The 21,323-nt window shown below is 35.5% G+C and overlaps 2 protein-coding genes and 1 pseudogene across 2 annotated transcripts; all 3 read right to left on the bottom strand.

The window, feature by feature from the left end:
* Window positions 1–531: 531 nt before the first annotated feature.
* Window positions 532–1,962, bottom strand: LOC110715630. Its single transcript, XM_021894217.1, has one exon. The coding sequence runs from the start codon at window positions 1,960–1,962 to the stop codon at window positions 532–534; it is 1,431 nt and encodes a 476-aa protein (XP_021749909.1).
* Window positions 1,963–4,876: 2,914 nt separating this feature from the next.
* LOC110715631 lies at window positions 4,877–5,833 on the bottom strand. Its single transcript, XM_021894218.1, has one exon. It carries the CDS (start codon window positions 5,831–5,833, stop codon window positions 4,877–4,879), a length of 957 nt encoding a protein of 318 aa, XP_021749910.1.
* A 447-nt stretch (window positions 5,834–6,280) lies between these two features.
* LOC110715476 lies at window positions 6,281–20,350 on the bottom strand (annotated as a pseudogene).
* Window positions 20,351–21,323: the final 973 nt, after the last annotated feature.

A 21,323-nucleotide genomic window follows, 5' to 3' on the forward strand; every position in this document is an offset into this window, starting at 1 on the left:
TAACTACAGCCATTACAGATCTACGGTTGATTGCTCAAGAGATAGGACTGGATTTCAATTGATCTGCCTAAAAAAATATTGTCAAAAAAGATTACTTTCAAGCTTCATTACTTTATTCTTCATATGACATTTGACTAGGTCTCAAATTAAGCAAAAATGATTCATGTACTGGCCGCGATTGACACTTCTAGCTAAGTTAGAGTAACATCGATCTTAATATATGTTGCACGGATACCGACACGGACACGGACACGGACACGATACGGACACGGGAAAACGGCAATCCTGAAATAGGGGACACGGGTACGGCATATAACAAGGCATATAATATATCAAAAAAACGAGAATTTGACAACCTATTCAATAAAACACTAAATAATTAGCCTCAAAACACACAATTTTGTTAAAACAAGTAAATAAACAAAGTGTACGAACGTAGTCTCATACATATCAAGAAACCATCAAACCAAATACATGTTTTAATAATAGTTTTACAAATCATAAATAAAATAAACAAAAGTACTAATAGTTTCATTCTTCACCATCACCAAGTACATCATCAAAAATCATATTCTCCATCTCGGGTTCATCAAGTGAGAGCTCGGCCATCTCTAGAATACCAACCTCTCCTATTAGTACTTTTTCCCACCATATTTCATCCAAAATCTTTTCCCTTACATGTGAGGCTTGCCCGCGTCGATCATCCTTGTATAAGGACCAATTCTCACTAATAACCATTGATTGAAGTGATGTTTTAAGGAGTTTCAACCTTTTAAGCATGCACACAATTGAAGCAAAACGAGTGTCGGCAATGCAAAGTAGTTTTAATGGCGAAAACTTATTGAACATTGAAAGCCTCATCGAATGATTCATTATGTAATTTTTAATGAACAAGGCATCTGCATGAACTTCCGTTATCCAATGACATTCATCATATACTTCAACATTATTCAACACATTCTTAGCTGCACAGATGATTTTCATTGCAAGATTAAGTGTATGAACAACACATGGTGTCCAATATATATGAGGATACCTACCCTCAACCAATTCCCCTGCAGCCTTACAATTACTTGCATTATCTGTGATTATTTGAACAACATTTTGATCTCCAATTTCATCAATCACCTCACTTAGTAAGGTAGCAATGAAATCTTTGTCCTTAATCTCACCCGAGCAATCAATAACTTTCATAAACATAGGACCCGTTTCAGAAGCAATCATAATGTTAATCAAAGGCCTTCTTTGTGGATCACTCCACCCATCACTAACAATGCTAACACCTTTTGTTTTCCATGTGGCTTTCATAGGTTGTAATAACCTATCCACATTTTCTGTCTCTTTACAAAGCAAAGTTGTTCTAAGTTTGTTGTATCCGGGAGGCTTATAACCAGAGAGATTAGAATTGGCAGCCATTGTATATGAACTAACATAGTAAGGGTTTCTAGCAAGATTAAAAGGCAACCCCCCTGTGTAAAACATTCTAGCAATTTCAGAATCCAAGTGGTCACGAGATTTCACATTAAAAGCATCGGAAATTGTATTTTTTGATTTCCTCTTCTTTACATTATCAAATGAACCTAGTCTCATTGATGTAGCTTCAGTTGATGTGTGAGAAGATATGGGTTCATTTGAAAAAGGTGGAACTTTTGGTAACAAAGATTTTTTATAATCCTCGGATTCACGATGAAGCGATCTTAGTTTAGCAAGGTCATCAATTTTCACTTTATTACAAGTTTGAATCCCTTTCCCTTGTTCACCTAGCAAATGAGCTTTCACTCTAGTGTATGAACCATTTTTAACTTCGCCGCAAAAGTTACATTTCCAATTATAATTTCCTCCACCACCCGATATTTTATCACCCTTAACAACAAACTTCCACAAAGGGTAGAGGTCTTTCATTGACTCAGATGAATTACTACTACCACTGACATTGCATGAAGCAGAGGAACTAGAAGACATTCCTGACAATTTCAGCAACACAACAACACATTTCAGCAAGACAACACAGCAAAGTTAGCAACACAACAATACAATTTCAGCAACCAGCAAGTCAGCAATACAATTTCAGCAACCAGCAAGTCAGCAACTCAGCAATACAATTTCAGCAACCAGCAAGTTAGCGAGTCAACAATACAATACAATTTCAGCAACCAGGGCACAATACAATTTGACAGCTGAACCCATCTCACAATTAACATCACAATTAACAATTAACATCACATTTAACAATTAACAATTGCGAATTACAGTGATACTGCCTCCACGGCTCCACCTCACAATTAACATCAGCATTCAGCAATTGAATTTCAGAAAAGAAAGTACAGAAGACAGAAGTCACATAACCCTTACCTGGTGGTGGACTGGTGGCTGGCGAGTGGCGACGGACGGTACTGGGTGGTGGACTAGTGGCTGAGGACGAACAACGACAGCCTGAAACCTAGGTTGAGCGAGTTAGCGACTGAATTAATTGAATTTAAAAAAAACAAAGTACAGAAGCCAGTCAAGCCACGGCCTGAAACCTAGGTTGAGCGAGTTACCTGGTGGTGGTCTGGTGGACTAGTGGCTGGCGACACTGGGGTGGTGGCTGAGGACGAACAACGAGCGGCGAGTGAAGTCTGTGTCTCTGTGAGAGTAGGTTGTAGGCGACGAAGTGACGGTGAACTGAGTGACGGTCTGGACCAGCAGCAGCAGGTGATGCGACGGCAGTTATCGGCGCGACGGTGAGTGGCTGACGGTCTGGGACTCAGGGAGCTTGAGTAAGGCAGTAGGTTTGTGAATTGTGAATGGAGGAATTGAGAATGTGAGAGAGTCAGAGAGAATGGAGGAAGTTGGGCTTGTAAAGCCGTAATTGCGTGTCCATCACAAAACGGACCGTGTCTGGGTGAGACACGGCCCGTGTCCGTACAGAAGAAATTCAAAAAAAAAAACGGACACGGATTTTCGCGTGTCCAAGACGTATCCCCCCGTGTCCCACGCGTGTCCGTGTCCGACACGCGTGTCGACTCGGACACGCCACTTGGCAGGCGTGTCCGTGCATCATAGATCTTAATCTTATTTGACGGTGTACAAAGAGCTCATCACACTACCAAATCAAATTAGATCAGGTTAGATCAGATTATGTGAATTGAACATAAGTAATAGTAAAATGTAAATAGGTGTTTGTCAAATCCGAAGTAGCAAGAATAGTTGAAATTGTAATGTAACACAGAATAGAATCACAAGAAAGGAGGAAGAAATTAAGGATGGACCATGGAGGTGGAAGATGATGAAGATTTTTTTTTTTTTTTTTTTTTTCAAATGTTAACGAAATTTATAATCTTGTCATCAAGATATCTTGAAGTTTAACTGGGGCTCCCTCTTCGATAAACAAAGTATAACAAAACTTAATAAATCAATAAAAATGATTATTCTATATATAATGAAAAACTAGTGTATGACTTGGATTTGCTCTAAGTAATATTTTGAATAATTTCTTTTTTATGTTAGATAATTTAAAAGACCTTATATTAATTTACATTTTTTTTAAAGGCTTACTAATTTTTTTTTAATTGTGATTAAATTAGAATGCAATGACTAACAATAACTTTTTTTTTTTATTACTCTAACACTTATAAGTATTTAAATATAAATGTGGATTAAGGGTCTATTCACATTTACTGAACTAAGTTGAACTGAACCGAACTACACTGATTGGAGCTAAACTGATTGGAGCTGAACTGAACTGAACAAAGCTGAAATGAATATTTTATGAGAGAGGGAAATTAGGAGCTGAACTGAACTGTACTGATTGGAGCTGAACTGAACTGAACTGAACTGATTGAAGCTGAACTGAAATTAAGTAAATGTGAACAGGCCTTAAGGCCCTATTTTCTTCAGCTTAATTTCAATTAAGTTATTCAATTCAGTTCCTATTTTCCTTCTCTCATAAACAGTGCAGTTCAGCTCAGTTTTAATGTTTAAATCTCGACACCAGTGTAAAAAGAATACAAGTGGCACATAGATAATTTTAAAACAAGTTATTTACAAGTTTGCCATTGTTTATGGAGGAGATAAACTTGTAACCCAAAATTACAATACGGAAATTTTGTGTAGAACTACCCTAAAGATAGGGTCATTTGTGAACAACTACCTTTTTTTTTTTTTTAGAACTACCCACAAATTTGAAAACATTTGGGTAGCACTACCTATTAACATTTTTCGTCCAATTAAGACGTTATCGGAGCGCACTTTTTTCACTTTTCCAACCCAATTAACTCTCCCAATTTATAAAGGTTTTAATTTACCTTAATTAACCTAATTAAGGTTTTAATTAGAATTCATTTTAGGGTTCATGAGTTTAGTATTATTTGGGGATTTTGATTTCTAATGTTTGGGGTTTAATTGAATTGGGGTTTTTTTTGGTTATTTTAGTATTAATTGGCCATTGTAATTGAAAAAAGTGAAAAATTGGGCCAAAAAACGTTTTAATTGGATGAAAAATGTTAGTGGGTAGTGCTACCCAAATTTTTCCAAACTTGCCGGTAGATCTAAACAAATAAAAAAAAATGGGCAGTTGTTCACAAATGACCCTTTCAGTTCTACACAAAATTTCATTACAATACACTACTGTGGCAAAAAATACTTTTAGTTTTTTACAATTTTTTATTCTTCCACCAACCCCACCACCTCCACATTTTATTACTTTCTCCAATTTCTCCTAAAACTGCACGCATGGAAAAATGGAACAAGTATTTAAAAACGGAGGGAGTACTCCATACATGATACCCCTTCTCTCCTTGCACATGTCATGTCGAGCAAGCATTGAAATTTTACATTTCATTTTTTTTTGAAATCCGGAGACTTTTTTTTAAGGCAAACGGGAAAATTTATTAAATCAAATCAAGTTCCGCCAAAGATTGAAAACTTTGGGGGAACAATTCATACAAACACGTTCAGAATTAATCTCAGACTCCCATCTAGCAACTAAATGGGCAACGGTATTTCCCACACACCTTACATGACAACACTTAAAAGAAGAAAACACCACACTAATACGCCTAATATCTTCATCGAAAGTAAAAATAGGAGCAGCTCCTTGTTGATTCTCAGCAACAGCACGAACGACATTCAAAGCATCACACTCAAGAACTACATAAGCATAGCCCAACCTGCTGGCAACTTCCACCCCGTATCTCGCTGCAGCCGCTTCAGCATAGTCTGATTGCCATCTACACCCCGTCTTTTGCACAGCCACGCATAACAAAGCCCCATTCTCATCCCTGATAACCACACCAAGACTCACCCCCGCATTACCAGGCACATAAGCATCCACATTAACCTTCACAAACTGTTGCTCAGGTGGTTTCCATGCTGTATTTGAAGGAGCAGCAGACCCTGCCACACACACACGACCACCAACCTTCACATTATACACATCATAATCCTCACAGAGCTTAACAAAACCCATGGCCACCTGAACACCATTAACATCATTATCTCCATCGAAAATAACCTTGTTGCGGCAATGCCATGAAGCCCAGGCTAAACACATAATAACACGAAGCTGAGGTTTCTCGACCTTGCTCACCAACCAGCAAAACAGATCTGCAAAAGACTCGTGGGGGGCTTCAGCAATTAGAGCACCGAACTCACTATAATTCCAAATATTCAGGGCATGCTTGCAGTAGAAAAGATAATGGATTATGGTTTCTCTTTCAGCCCCACAGATGGTACACACACTTGAGTTGCGAATCTGACGTCTATACAAAACATCCAAAGTACCCAACGATCCTTTGCAGGCACGCCACACAAAATGGTGCAGCTTTGGGGGTCCTCCTAAACTCCAAACCATTTTCCAGACATCCCTTTCCCCATCACCACAATAAAGCTCCCACGTTCTCATATGCCCCAATCTTCCTTGCCAATAAGTTGAGCGCACACTATAGATACCGGAAACTAATAAAGCTTAATTAGGCTTTCCAAATGGACAAAATTTTACATTTCATTATTTACGTTTTTTATTTCCTTAAGCCTTTCAGTGTGTAGAATCAAGAATGCTAATCAATTAAAAATCTTGTTAATACGGAGTACCACCAAAAGTTCCACCACAATTCCACAAGTATCTGAAATTACTGCAAACCCTCCAAAATGTCACCAAAGTTCTGTATCATCACAAAAGTTCAAAGTTCTACAGCACCTTTTTTATGTACCACAAAAACGCGAAATCAACTATGAGTCTCTTTTCATTCAATAATTGAAATAGACAATAGAGAAGGCAAAGGTATTGACAAAGTTCAGATGTAAAACTACCCATAGGGCTCCAATATTTTATATTAGCATTATCAGTCGACAAAATTGCACATGTGAATTTCAACCATGTGCTTGTTCAGTACATGACTGAACCGACTCTAGTGAGCTTCGTCCTTAAAATAGAGGTAAAATCGTATATACATGGGTGCATCTAATAATCTATCTATGTCATATTTACATTCCATCAGATTCTTACACAACAATACAACATAATATCAATGTTACATATGCTTATAAGATGCCAAAAAAATGAGAAAAGTTTATGGTTTTCTCTTCTCAAGTACTGAATACTTTATCAATGACTTCTTTCAGGTTCTTGCATCCCACTACCTGTAACCCTTCAAAGCTGAGAGCTGCTATGGCTTTTTCAGCCGACTTTGGAACAATGCATGTTTTATATCCAAGTTTAGCCAAAGTATTAACCCTTTTTTAAATTCTCGAAACCTGCAAAGAAGTTTTCGGTCAAAATATAGACTAACATAACATTCTAAGTTAAAAAGGGGGTGTGAATAAACAACAGACAATTTATGGAGCATTATATACAGGCTTAGAAAAATTAGTGGTCAATTGGTCATTGAGAAATAGATTATGTGAGATTATGTCACTTCCTCAATAGGGCAAGCATTTTTAATAATTGTTGGAAATTTACTTAAGTTGCATATTTATATTGGCAAAAAAATAATTTGGCAAGAGCCTCATACTTACCATTCAGAGTTCACCACCAAGGCCAATTTCTCCAATAAATGCTACATTATTTGGTAGAGGGAAATCCAGAAGACTGAAGAAGGCAAATGTAGATATGTTACTTCGAATTTGATTACAAGAAAAGGATAGCTATAGTTTTTTGAGCAATATACACTTTACAGAACTCACGAGTAAGGCATATATCACCAACCAAAAACCAAGACTCCTCACCAAGATGACAAGAAATAAAAAAAGACTCTAGAAAGAATATGAAAAGGCTGGACAACACAAGTCTCTAAAAGTGTAGTGGAGAGCCAAGAGAAATGGTTGGATAAGAGCTTAGAATCAGGTATCAGTACACTACTGCGGTCATACCAAACCTAGTAACATAATTTTCTCTCTAAGGCCCTGTTTGACTCACCTTAATTTTGCTGAACTGAAATTATTTTTACTGAACTGGACTTATTTTTACTGAACTGAACTTAATTTTACTGAACTAAAATTATTTTTACTGAACTGAAATTATTTTTACTAAATTGAAATTATTTTTACTGATTTTCTATTATAATTTTTCTTTAAGAAAACTGAATTTTACTGAACTGAACTTATTTTTACTGAATTGAAATTATTTTTACTGAACTGAAATTAATTTTACTGAACTGAACTTATTTTTACTGAACTGAAATTATTTTTACTTAATATTATTTTTTTAAGGTGAAGAAAACAGGGCCTAAATGCCAGAAAATTTGGTGAGACAAATGAGCCAACAAAAAAAGAAAACATGCCTGCTGCAAATTGCCGCTGCCACAGCAAGATCTCCTGCAGTTTCAGTGAGAGATACTCCACTAACAACATTAAGAAAAACACTCTACAAAAAAGAAGTTACATTAGCATATAGCACATACAGAGATGAAATTCTAACAGGTTACAATTACCATGAACTTACAACAGTTAAAAAAACAAAAATGAATTATAACAAAACTATATCCAGAGTACCAGACTGTAGCTTGGAAATGAGTTCCACAACCAGCACATAGTAAAATCAGTAATACATTAATCATCAGGTACATGAAGCTAATATATTAGCATCATGTATGCTCTTTAAAACGGAACAATGGCTTGTACAAATTTAGAAACAATTAAATTAGACATCATGTGCCCATTGTTCTGTATCCACTGTCACTGATGAGCAAGCATAAAACAGTTTTTTAACAGTATGAGTTAAAATGGGTTATTTATTTGACTAACACCCTGTTTTTGACTTTTCTCTGATCCTTGTTAGTCTAATGGTTTTCTAATCATACAATGGGATTGATACTATTTGTTAAAAAATATAAAACTTTTAACAAGTCTCTTCGGTAGTTCATGAGTCTTGTGTACATATAGTACGAGTCTTGTGTACATATAGTATGAGCATGGTGCTTCCGGAAATGCTTCTGACTTGAAGATCAGCTGCTCAACGGACGTATAGGCTTTTAGGCTACATTTCCTAATGGAGGAGAGGATCTAAGAAGTCCTACATTCCCTTGCAAGAATCCAGAAAACTAAAGACACATTGTAATCTTTTCAAATATACATATTGCTGATAACCTAGAGCTTTTTGGCATTTGGAGATGATCATAAAGGAAACGAAGGGAAACAGTGCTTTAGGTTGTTCAGTTTAATTTGTATTGAAATAGATTTTCTGAATATTCCTTTCCTACAGATTCCTACCTAATGAAAGAAAACTTTTCCTTTCTTTACCATCCATTCTACTCCATCAAAAAAGCAGATAGACAAATTCAAAGACGCTGCTGACAGTTGTTCAATGCATGGAACAAAATTCTCCATTGAACTAACCAATTGAAGAAGACCCTAATATTAAGTAATCAGTTAATATAGAACTTATACTCTTAAAAAAAGATGCTGAAGCCAATGAACAGTGATGTAGAACTATTTATCATGGCTCTACATTAAACCACTAGTACCAATGTTTGATACTCGACACTCTGATATGGATATGAACACTGGACATTTCCTGTATACAAATAAAAACATGCATAGTTTCCCTAATATAATCGAGTCTAATACCTGGGCATATACTCATGTCCAACATCACTAATTGATCAGATTAACATAAATGCAAATTGAAGTGGGCACAATATCTTTTCACAATATGCAATGAATTATGTTTTGGGACACTGCATGTTCTTGAAACATAATGCACCATTGACAAGATAATTATAAGATAATTTTTTATAATTATATAACAGGATATTATATTCTCCATTCTGATTGACATCATCTTAACAATATTATCCTGCAACCCACCATTCATCATCCAACTATATCATACGAAGTATAATTTATAATTGAGAATTTTATGGATGCAGTATGGCTCCTGACTGAGCTATGGTTGGTTGAAGATATATTTAGCCTTACCCCAACCTTATTTTTTTTGTAAAAAAAAGAGAGTGAACATGAAAAAGAATTTAAAAAGATGAAAGACTAAATATGAGACTAAGACACTTTAGAGCTACAGCATGAAGCACAAGGGTAGTAGTGAAGAGAATGATTACATAGTCTTGCATTTTCAGTCCCGCTTGCTTTTTAAGAACCTGTAAACAAACGATGAAAGCATAAATAGTTCATCCATTGCACTCAATAAAATGAAAACATTCAACTACCTTAATGTGTGGTGCTATCATCCTTCAAAAAAAATAAAAATAAAAAATAAAAAAATGTGTAGTGCTATCAACTTTCTACGCCATTATGTGTGAAACACTCAGTCTTCTACATAAATCCTACTTTTATCATGCCTGTCCCTAACCAAGTCACAATGAAATTCTTTGATAAAGTTTCTAAATAATCATCAAGTCATCAACTAATAGCTTTCTAAGTTAGCCAAACAAACTGATATTATCTTTGGTCAGATTAAGATACCTGGAAAGAAAAAAAAATACACATCTAAAAAACATTCAATTCCTATAATAAGTAGCACCAGCATAACATTGTGATCTGCCAACAAACTAGAAACAGTTGTTATTTATGCTTTACACCCTGTTTTTAAGAAGATAAAACAGAGTTCTTCCCTAAATTAATGCTTCAAAGCCCTTCACTGAAGCATTTTTCAACAACTATACAGTGAACTAAATTGTATAAATCCAACTGTGAAAGTAACGTATGTTAAACACTACCCTAGGGCCTAGGGGTACAGATTCCAATAATTTTCCAGTAGAAAGTCTTGAGGTTAATGATACCAGTCGAAAGCTTTTTAAGGAACTCATCGTGATATTTTCACGGAACATTCTGGAACCACTATAGCCAAACAAAATCCAGGATATTTAACACTTGATGGAAATATAGACCTGTGGTCCAACGTTTAATGAGGTACCCCTTGTCTTAATTTGACTGTCCAATTTTTTTTTTTATTGAATCTTTTCTTGATTTAATTTAATACATCGTTACCAACTGCCAAAGAAAACCAAGTAACAAACTAACACCATCAAGGTGATTATTGGATAAAACAAATACTTCCTCCGCTTAATTACTAGTTTGCTTGCCTTTTCACGGTTTTTAATGCACAACTTTGATTACCAATTCTTTAACTATGTATATTACTATATTAAGATTTGAGAGCTATAGTCAAAATTTCTAACCATTAATCAACATACCATAACAAATTCTTTAACAAGTTTGATTACTATATTACAAATAGATTTGAGAGCTATAGTCAAAATTTCCAAAGTTTGACACCTGAAAGGAAAATGTTGCAAATAAAAGGGGGTAGTTATTCTAACCATTAATCAATGTACAATAACAAATAACTATATTTACTATCAAAGGAAAGATACGCAGGAACTAGACATGTATTGCAGCAGCAAGTGAAGAATAAAATTGCTGTTAACAGACATAAAAGTTAAGGAAGATCTCAACCAAAAGACATACTGAAATAATCATATCAGCTCTGCTTGTCGTAACCCCATTAAGATTAGGGCCGGCAAAAACTGACCCGACCCGAAAACACGACCCGAACCCGACCTGAAAATAGCGGGTTTGGGTTGAGATTTCTGACCCGAAAACTTAAATGGGTCGACACGAACCCGACCTGATAATTAAATGGGTTAGGTTAAGGTTGAAATTTTCAACCCGAAAATGACCCATCTAACCCGAAAAAAAAAAAAAAAAGAACGAACAAGAAAAAACGAAAATAACTCTTAAGCCCAAGCCCAAAAATCCACCTAATAAAAGAGAAAAACCCTAAAACCCTCACATTCTCCTTCTGAAACAGGCAAACAGCCGTTTTTCAGTTTCTTCCTCTCTCCTTGTCTCATTGCCTCACTTGTGTCTCCTTCACTCCTTTCCTTCAGTCCTACAATCATTCCTTTAACCTTCTCCATCATCTCATGGTAATTTTCCTCTTGAATTTATTTACATGCTTTCAGGTTTTTTTTTTTTTTCGTTTTTAACATGTTAATTTTTGTTTAATTTCGAAGTCATTTGCTGTTTATATTCGAATTCATCATTAGTTATTAATTTTTTTACATCTAGATGTTCTTAGCTTGTATTTTAATATCTAGATCTACTTGTTTGATTTGATATTTCTTATATTAAGATGGCTATTTATGAAATTGGTGAAAATTGCATCTACTTTCTACTACTTTGTCGTAGTGTTTATGGTTTGAATTGTTTTGGAATTGAATATACATATTATTGAAAGTTGATTTTGTATTTTATATAATCTAAATTGATGACTTGAATATTTATTAATGTGTTTTTGTTATTGTTTGCAGGAAAGAACGAACAACAAACCAGCATGTGAAGGATTTTGAGAAGTTAAAATTTTGTTGTAAATTTAAGTTTCAAATCCCTTTAATTGGAAGTTTTGGTTGTAAATTTATTACATTTAAATTTATTTATGATTTACAGATTTAAAGTTGAGATTCAACTTGTATTGATTTCTTTTTGTTTTTAAGATTTTTATTGGTGATAAATTTTTCTTTAATCTACCCAAAAAAAAAAAAAAAAAAAAAAAAAATCAGGTTGAATAAGGTCAACTTCGGGTTGACCCGAACCCGAATAAATCAGGTTAGGGTCAAGAACTTCGACCCGAAATGCTAAACAGATCAGGTTCAGGTCAGGGGGTTTCAACCCGAACCCGAAATGACCCGAACACGAATATGACCCGACCTGATCCGTTTGCCACCCCTAATTAAGATGCTTGCCAATAGAGTCGGCTACACATAATGCCTGTAAGTAGAAGTGGCATAAGAGTGTTGCAAAATCAAGACAAACATTTACCAGGCAACAGAAAATCAATTAATTTGAGTCGATGTTAGGAGGATAACTCAAGATGCTACTTTGTCTTGATCCAGTTGGTTGTCTCTACTTTACAACTAAGTTTTCAGTCCGGTGATTCTAATTACATAGCAGCCTTGCAAACAACCCTTAGGCTATCCTATTGGTTATATGAAAAGAGAGACTTATAGGAAGGAACTCTTAAGAAGACAAAAATGTTGATCAGCAAAGGGGAAGACATCAGTTTGAACACTATTTTGTGGTGCAAAAACAAAACACTTCCATCAGATTCACATGGGAACAGTATCTACCATATATTTTCTTGTCTTTTTAAAAGAGGATTGCAGTAGTATTAGGGGTCTAGGTGAATGGAAGGCACGGGGGGGGGGGGGGGGGGGGGGGGGGGGGGATGAACAGCTTGTAGGGATAATATTCTTATAACAAGATTTATACCTGAACTTCAATAAGAGAAGTTGGAGAGCCATCAATGATTACAGCAACAGCAATTCCAGCTAAATGGTCTGATTCTGAATGCTCCTCACTCATGAACATTTCACTAGGATTCAAAACAGCTTGCAGTCCAGATTCTGCCATTTCAAATACTCCCAGCTGCATCAGAAGTGAGATTTGAGAGCATAAGTATCTCAAGTAGGGGGTAGGACATAGTCAACAGTGAGATAATATCATAATACCTCATCAGTAGACCCAAAGCGGTTTTTCACTGAACGAAGTAAGCGGTAAGTTGAATGCTTTTCCCCCTGAAACTCGGGTGATACAACCACATCATTAGATGCAGAAAAGTAGGCTACTATATTATTTGATGGTATATCACAAAAAATAAAACACTTTGTTCTAAGAAGTATTGTCAAACTAGTCACATTTAGAAAAGGCAAAAGCATACGTTAAAACCTTGCATAGTTGCATGATTTGCCTCTAACAATAATTTGTTAGTATCGCTCTCTCTCTCTCTCTCAGTTGGGGGGGGGGGGATGGATGTTTAAAAGTTCCTTAAACAAGCGAATGGAATTACAATTTAACAAGTGGTGATGTGTGGTCATATGGGGATCCTTATACAGCATTACACATGTAAAATCAGCCTTCTACAACATTCTTAATACTTTAAAAAAGCCTTGAATAACAACATTACACAAGTAAAATCAGCCTCCAGTGACAAATCAGTGTGAAACCTGTTGAATCCTTAACAAGTTCCTTACGCTTGCAAATGGAATAACAGTGTAACAGGTGGCTTTGCAAATGGGAACTCATTTTCCACAAAATATATGTGACGACGAATGAAAATTTTCTTAGATGAGAAGAATAACATTTGTAGGTGCCGTGCAGGGATCCTTATACATGGTGAATAAGCAAGCTCCAGTTGAAACATGTAGCAAGTGATGCAATAACACAACCGACAGTGTCATTTAAACTCATTATTTTAAGGCCTTATACGCTCTAAGCAGATGCATTAAATGGACTTTTAAAGTCATGAAACAAGATGTGGATAACTGAATATGTGTTTTTTCCTTTGTTCTCAAGGATCAGTATGGGAAGAGAAAGAGAAACAAATACCACGATCAACATATAACTGTCTCATTAAACAAACCTGTGGCCAGTGGCGGAGCCACCTTGTGCACGGTGGGTCACGTGACCTAGCAAAAAAACAGAGCCATTAAATATTAAATATTGCATTAAATAACCACAAGTGCTCATTAGTCTAGTGGTTAAGGCCTCACTCCTCTATATTGTGGTCACAAGATCAAAGCCCATCAGCAGCATTTCCTTTATTTTTTTGCTTTCTTGTTTTCCCCTTTTTTTTTCCGCTTTCTTTGTTCTTTCTTTTTTTTGCTTTCTTTTTTTGTTCCTTTCTTTGTTATTTCTTTTTTTCTTTCTTTCTTTGTTCTTTCTTTGTTTTTGGTGGAGGCATAATATAATTTTGTCAAAGATCATATACTACCTATACGGCTATACATATTTTTTTGAGCACGTATTTTTAATTTATTTATTACTCTCTAATTTTGAGAACGTATTTTTGAACACGTACTATTTTGAACATATATTCTCACTAAGTAACTTGTTGAAATTTATTTTTTAATTGATTACTTTCATCCCTCAAATCTTACATTCTTAGTTCCCATTAGGTAACTTGTTAAAGCTCACCATTCTAAATCTTTTTCGTAATTTTATTGGTGATTTGTCATTATCTGCCACAAATCCTCCTCCTCTCCCACAAGATATTTTGACAAACTTTTCAATAAGTCGAATGTACAAAACATCCGTTATTAAGTTACCCTAAAATGGGCAAATATTACTCTTATATGAATAAAAGTTACCCTGACATAAATATAAGTTGCGAAGTATTTATGTTTTACTAATAAAAGTAATGGCAAAATTTTTTAAAAGTGACCCTAAATTTGATAAAAGTGTCCTCCGATGTGCAGTAAATTACTGTACACCGGATGTATACAAAAGTTTTGGAGTGTGTAATACACCAACATTAGGAAGGGTATTTTGGGAAGTCTAATGCTTTTAGGGTAGTAGTCACTTGACCTTAGTATAAATAGGGATATTATATGCAGTAGGATGGCAGGTGAATTATGAGGAAAAATGTTGAGAGTAGTAACCTCAAGTTACTAGGAGAGTGATAACCTAAAGTTATCAAGAGAGTGATAGCCTTAAGCTATTAATCTATCCTTTTGTACCCGCATTCTGCCACTATTAATCTAAATTATCAAGTTTTTAATCTCTTAATTAGTCTTTAAATCAGAAAATACTAAGTCAGTCCATAACAGAGTGACTTTTTTTTATTAGCTTTTAGAACATATATACATTAATTATTGATTTATATCCGGTCGATTGGTGACAGTGAGTCGGTGACCCAGCACCCATAAAATCCTGGATCAGCCACTACCCGTGGCAGAAGAAATATGAAAACGGCAACAAAGATGATGGCACCAGTAATTTTCCATCAAAACTTAATAACACAGGGCAAAAGGTACCTCCATATATAGCACAGTATCTACAATGTGCTCCAAAACACGAGGACCTGCAATGTCTCCAATCTTGGTCACATGTCCAATCTGTCATTAACAGAAATATACATGTCAGGGAAACAAAAGGACCTGTAGTATTTTTACACAACATGGAAAACAGTTTAAGATGAAGATAGGCTCACTCCAAGCTAGCCGCCATTAGCAGCAAGACTGATCCTGACCAACATTTGTAATCTGATCAGGGGTCTAATGACTTACACTAGACCCTTTGTTTTCCTGTCTCTAGAGTCTAGACTCTACACATGTATCTTACATTATTTCCAGCTTGCAGTGCAGTAAAGGACAGGGTAAGCAAAAGCTACATTAACTATAGTCCAGAAACAGGTAAGTCCCACCATGCCCTCAGAGTGAGAGGGGGAAAGGAGAATGTCATGATCAAAAGCAAGAAATTCTAGGCAATTTATATTCAGCACAGTCTAACTGCTACAATGCTACCTTTATATAAGTATGTATCGAATAGTTCGAACAATTAATTGGGATTCAAGTTCAATCATACCACTCTAAAGGAAAACAAAATATAACTATAGATATCAAGGTCTAGATATGAAAACAGGTGACTGCAATTGGTCAGGCAAGAGCTAGAGTGCCAGCAGGCTAAACCATTCTGCACATGAGTGATAGAGGCTATACCATTGATTTGGTGAATGCACTTATTCACATGACAATCAAATTCCCTCCTAAAACAAAGGTCAATGGCTTTACTTCTTCACATTTCTATATTCCAACAAATTCATAATCGACTAATCGTACAGCTTCATACAGGCTACAGGTATTTCAATTATCAAACAGGAGACCTTGAACTAGGATCAATGGTATGCATCTTCATGTCTAGCTTCCAGCAAAATTTGTGCTTCCTCCGTTTTATATTAGATGCATCACTTTCCCTTTTGGTCAATAAATTCTCTCTATCTCTCTCATATCACATGTCTGATACTCCCTTTGTTCCATAATAAAGTGCTAGTATTCTTTTTAGGGGCGTCCCACAATGTTGTGTCTGTTTTAATATCTCTATATTTATTTTACATAAGTTTACCATAATACACCTTTTTTTGAATCAACTTTATTTATTTTTTTACCTTTCCCATATTATATGTCCCTACACTTTCCCAAATTTTCGTGTCACTATTTACCTTTTCACCTTCCCCATATAAAATACCCATATATCCAAAGATTCACCAAATGTCATCATTAATTTTTCTATAGAAATTAGAATATACCACTATATTTAAGAATATTACACACTCTTACTACCTTGATTACTGTGAAAATTAGGGAAAATGCACTACATTATGGAACATAAGGAGTATTAACCCTCTTTTTTTTGGCATCGGTTTGACTATGTAAGTGGTTAATTGGAGTTATATATTGTGTAAGTAGGGTTTGTTGGGAATTAAAAAGCAATAGAAAAGAGATAATGGGGTACTAGATAATATCTGCCTGATGTTATTACAGTCCATACTTACCAGCAGAATAGGGATGCCTGTCTTCTTTGAAAATCGAAGCAATGCTGCCGTATAATCCTTCAACTGTCATCACAACATTAGTATCAGTAGTCTACCTACAGCTACCCAGAGTAGGTCAAATACTAATGTAACTTTAAGAAATAGTCAACCTCTTTAGCAATGCTGAATAAAAACAACGGAAATTGATTTTGGCACACCCTTATGTGAGAAGAGCATAGAAAACTATGCTCTCACATAGAGGTGTGCCAAAATCAATTCCCAAAAACAACTGCATCTTCCTTTCTTTTCTTATTCTTTTTTTTTTTGGGAGAGGGGGGGGGGGGAATATTTAAGCTTTCAGTTCTAAGCATGGCACTATGGCAGGAGCACAAACTCTAAAGTATATAGAGCATTTTAGCATTTCAGTATCACTGTATCAGACACTTTTAGACAGCTTTATCAGCTATTAGGTAGGCTTTTTTTTTTTTTCTTCTTCTTCTTCTTTTTTTTTCCCCAGTTATAGCACATAAATTAATGATACTAGCATTTATGAAAAATATTGTGTCCACATGCAAACACAGAGAAACAGCATACAGCCATTGAGCCATACATTCCGCTTTCTAGCTGCCAAACTAGGAAGTGGCAAAGACGACTGAAGTTTCTGAAAAGATAGTTTATTTTGAGTAATAATAATGATGAGGTGGCAATGAAATTAGGAAAGAATTCCATTAGCATCATAGAGTATTACATGCTTCAACCTCCTTTGGGGTCAATTATGGGAAAAATCAGAGGCAGCAGGACATAAAGAGGAAGAACTTAAACAATCTGGTTATTATCAGCACATTAGGTACTGAGAAGTTTCTAAAGCACATATCTAGCTCAAGCACATACACCCAATAAATACCTGCGGCATTCCTCCTGGACTTCCCGTCACTCCTTGCAAATATATAGTCTGAATGGAGTCGATGACCACAGCCCGTCGGCAAAGAAGTGACACCTTTTTCAAAATATCCTATTAAATGAAGTAAAATCAATCTTTTTGGACTAATGGATTTCATAGCTGTAACCCCAAAAGCAAGGTTAGAAAACACCCACTTTAACTCCAATATCAAATTATAAAATAAATAAAAATATATACTACGTACAAGGTTTATGACAAACAATAAAACTATGAGAGTCATGAAGTAAACTATAGAGATCATCATTTAAGGCTTTAAACTTAGGGAAACATAGATAAACCTCAACATCAGTGCTTGAATACAGAAACAAGTCCTCTGCATTAATGCTCAGCCGATCTGCTCTGTTTCCAATTTGCTCAATACTCTACAAACAAATATGCAACATATAATGATTGGTGCCAAAAGAAATCCTTATAGCAAGATTGATGAGCCTGTAGCTTATAAGTGCTGAAATGTTTTATTCTTTCTGTCTAGATTAGTTCATTTGGCTTTCATGAATGTTGTCATCATACTGGGAGCAAGAGCAACTTGGATATTGTAAGTGTCCCTCTTCTTCCCATTTTCCATTCATGAAACACAAGTATTATAAGCACGAAATCATGCTGTTTCAGTCTTTTCACAGACACTATCCTCTTCACCAGAGATGTAGACCACCGGTGCGCTTTCAGAATTATCAGGACTTTCTGCTATTAAGGCAGCAATCTTCATTTAGAATATAGCTCGTCAGTGAAACATAAAATATTGTAATCTTCAAGAATACGGAAAGCAAGCAGTGCAAAACAAAAAAAAAAATAAAAAAAAATAAAAAAAAGAAATAAATTAAAATATGTAACCACAAAGAACAGGTAGGGTAAACCCCCACCCGTCCCCCCCCCCTCCCCCTCCAATCCATACAAAACGAACACAAGGATTGCTAATTTCATCATCAAAATGTCATACCTGCAATAACAGGGTGCTCTTGCCAACGCCAGGATCACCACCAACCAAAATCAGTGAACCTAGAAAGATAAGATTTGTGACTGCACTACACTTGGCACATACTAGCAAAAACGAGGATTATCTCACTGCGTATATACATTAATATTAAATTGAAGCAAGAGAGGATGAAAACATGGAGACAACGATTGAATCTTGATAAGCAAAAATATATGTACCATATAGTAGTGTTGCTTATGAAAATCATAGTAAGAGATTACTATATGTATCACAGTAACATATAGTAATGTAATTTCAAATTGCTTCATTGCTTGCTCAATTGATGTATGCATTAGGAATAATTCGGATGATTTTTAGGTAGATAACAATTAATTAAACAGAGTTAACAGAATTAAGGACATTTTTTTAAATGTAACATTTCAGCTCATATGTTGAAATCTTTCAAAAAAAATGATACCCTTTTCAGTTTCCTCATAGGGCATTGCCCTCCCTTCACAAACCACCACATTCACCAGCTCATGACTAATCTCCATTATGAAACTAGAGCACAATTAAAACTCATGAACATATAGAACGAACCAAAAAGACCGCAAAACTAGTCTATACATACCTGGCACAAGACCACCACCAATCACTCTAGAAAATTCACCTCCGAATGTACCGTACCTACAAACATTAAATCAAATAGCATAGCCAATGCTCAGCAAGTCAGCAGGAAGCACAAACCACTCTACAGTCTAATGAACCCCAAAGCAATCAATTCATGATTCTGTAAAACAAAACTTTCAATAAGGGTTTTGCAATGCATAAATATAAAATATATGAATGAAATTCCAGCATTAACATTTTAACAAACATTTAAAAACTTACAATTGAATCCTCCATTTGGACGGATTAACACCGCGGTTCACATCCCCCAACCTCACCGGACCACCTTGCCTAGCATTCTGCTCAGGCAATCAAGACTTCATTGCATTCTCGGAAACCTCAAACCCGTTAACCTTTCCTCCGTCCACACCTTCTTTCACTACAAACGACTTCAAAGTACCAAATTTTTTGCGCATTACAAGCCCCCCACCATTTCGCTTCAGTATGCCCACAATCAGAACATACCCAATACTCCTTACTCTTCCCCTTCTTCCCTTTCACCACATAACCACCTGTAATCGGACCATCCGAGTAATTTGGAGCCGAATTCACTCGATTTTCAACTGATTCTTCTTCAGAATCACTCGTTTTAGGGCTAACTGAGTCGGGACCAAACATAGACCAAACCCTAGGGTTTTGATCGAAAATGGGTTCAGAATCTGGGGAATTTGATGGGGTTCCTTCGCTTCGACCAGTGACGGCGAGAAGAGGAGATTCAGGGGATAGTCGACGGTTAACTGAGTGAATTAACCGAGAATTCAAAGGAGGTTGAAAATGGCGGGAAAATTGAGGGTTTTGGGGAAAACGAATGTGGATTGTGGAAGACTCTGCAGTCAGTTGGAGGAGAGTAAAAATGGAAGCCATTAAAATTGAGATTGTGAAATTGAGAACGAAGTAAGCGGAAAGTAGCCATGTCTCAAGCTTTCATGCAGAAGGAAGTGAGAGAAAATGGAGGTTTAGAGGTTTGTGTTGTTGAAAAGGGGAAACGCGCGAAACTGCCGAAAGGAGTTAGGTTGTTAGTACTCAACTACTCGCTTATGGAGTTGTGGTACTACTAAAGGTCTACAATAATTCCTAAATAAGTTGTAGGGCGTGTTCTCATACGTTTATTTTCAGTTCAATTCATCTCAGTTCAACTCCAAATTTCCTTCTCTTGTAAAATATTTATTTCACCTCAGTTCAGCTAATTTCAATCTAGTAGAACATGCCCTAAGTGTCACGTGACACGTAAATTATACGGAATATTATATTATTAGCCAGTAGTCACTAACCTATAGTTGAGTGATTCAAAAGAGTAAACGGACAAATTAATTATACAACTTTAAATTTTAAAATGTAACTACTTTGTTTTTAATAAGTTTATTAATAATGATAAAATTACTTTCAATTAATTTGTCGGTTTGTCTATTTTAATATCTTGAAGTTGTGTATCATGACTCATGAGTATGTTGCAATTAAATAAGAAATTGTCGTGGTTAATTTGGTGTTATCATTAAACAATTAGGTTATTGTAATTTAGTTTAAGTTATCTTATTATTAATGGTGTGCCGTAAGGAGTTTTTTTTTTTTTTTGTACACATAACAATCTAATAAAATACTTTTTTTCAAAAAAAAAAAAAAGAAAAAAAAAACCCGAACTACTAAAATTTTATTATATCTTGAATTTCTAATGCTTTGCCAATACCATACAATCTAATCGAAAAAGTTTCGGAAAATATTGTTAATTAACTTTAATAAACTAGTGGAAAGCCTTGGGAAATAAGTCAAATACAAGCTAATAAGAATCCTAATAACACGAGACTAGGAAACAAGATATGAACAAAACTATTTGTTTCCTAAACACAACAAAACTTCCTTAATGCTTTGTTTGGATAGGAAACAAGGAAGGAAAGGAAGGGAAGGGATAGAAGTGGAAGGGAAGAGAGAAGAAAGGGATAGAAGTGGAAGGGAAGAGAGAAGAAAGGGAGGGAGAGGTGAGCTCCATTATTTTTCCTCCAAATTTGGAGGAATTAAGCTTATTAAAGAGAGAGGGGAAA

This window comes from Chenopodium quinoa, unplaced genomic scaffold (genome assembly GCF_001683475.1).
Source record: "Chenopodium quinoa cultivar QQ74 unplaced genomic scaffold, ASM168347v1, whole genome shotgun sequence".
NCBI lineage: Eukaryota > Viridiplantae > Streptophyta > Magnoliopsida > Caryophyllales > Amaranthaceae > Chenopodium > Chenopodium quinoa.

Bases quoted from the DNA above. Each gene is read 5' to 3' on its own strand.
- LOC110715630 (XM_021894217.1), bottom strand. From the start codon at position 1,962: ATGTCTTCTAGTTCCTCTGCTTCATGCAATGTCAGTGGTAGTAGTAAT.
- LOC110715631 (XM_021894218.1), bottom strand. From the start codon at position 5,833: ATGGTTTGGAGTTTAGGAGGACCCCCAAAGCTGCACCATTTTGTGTGG.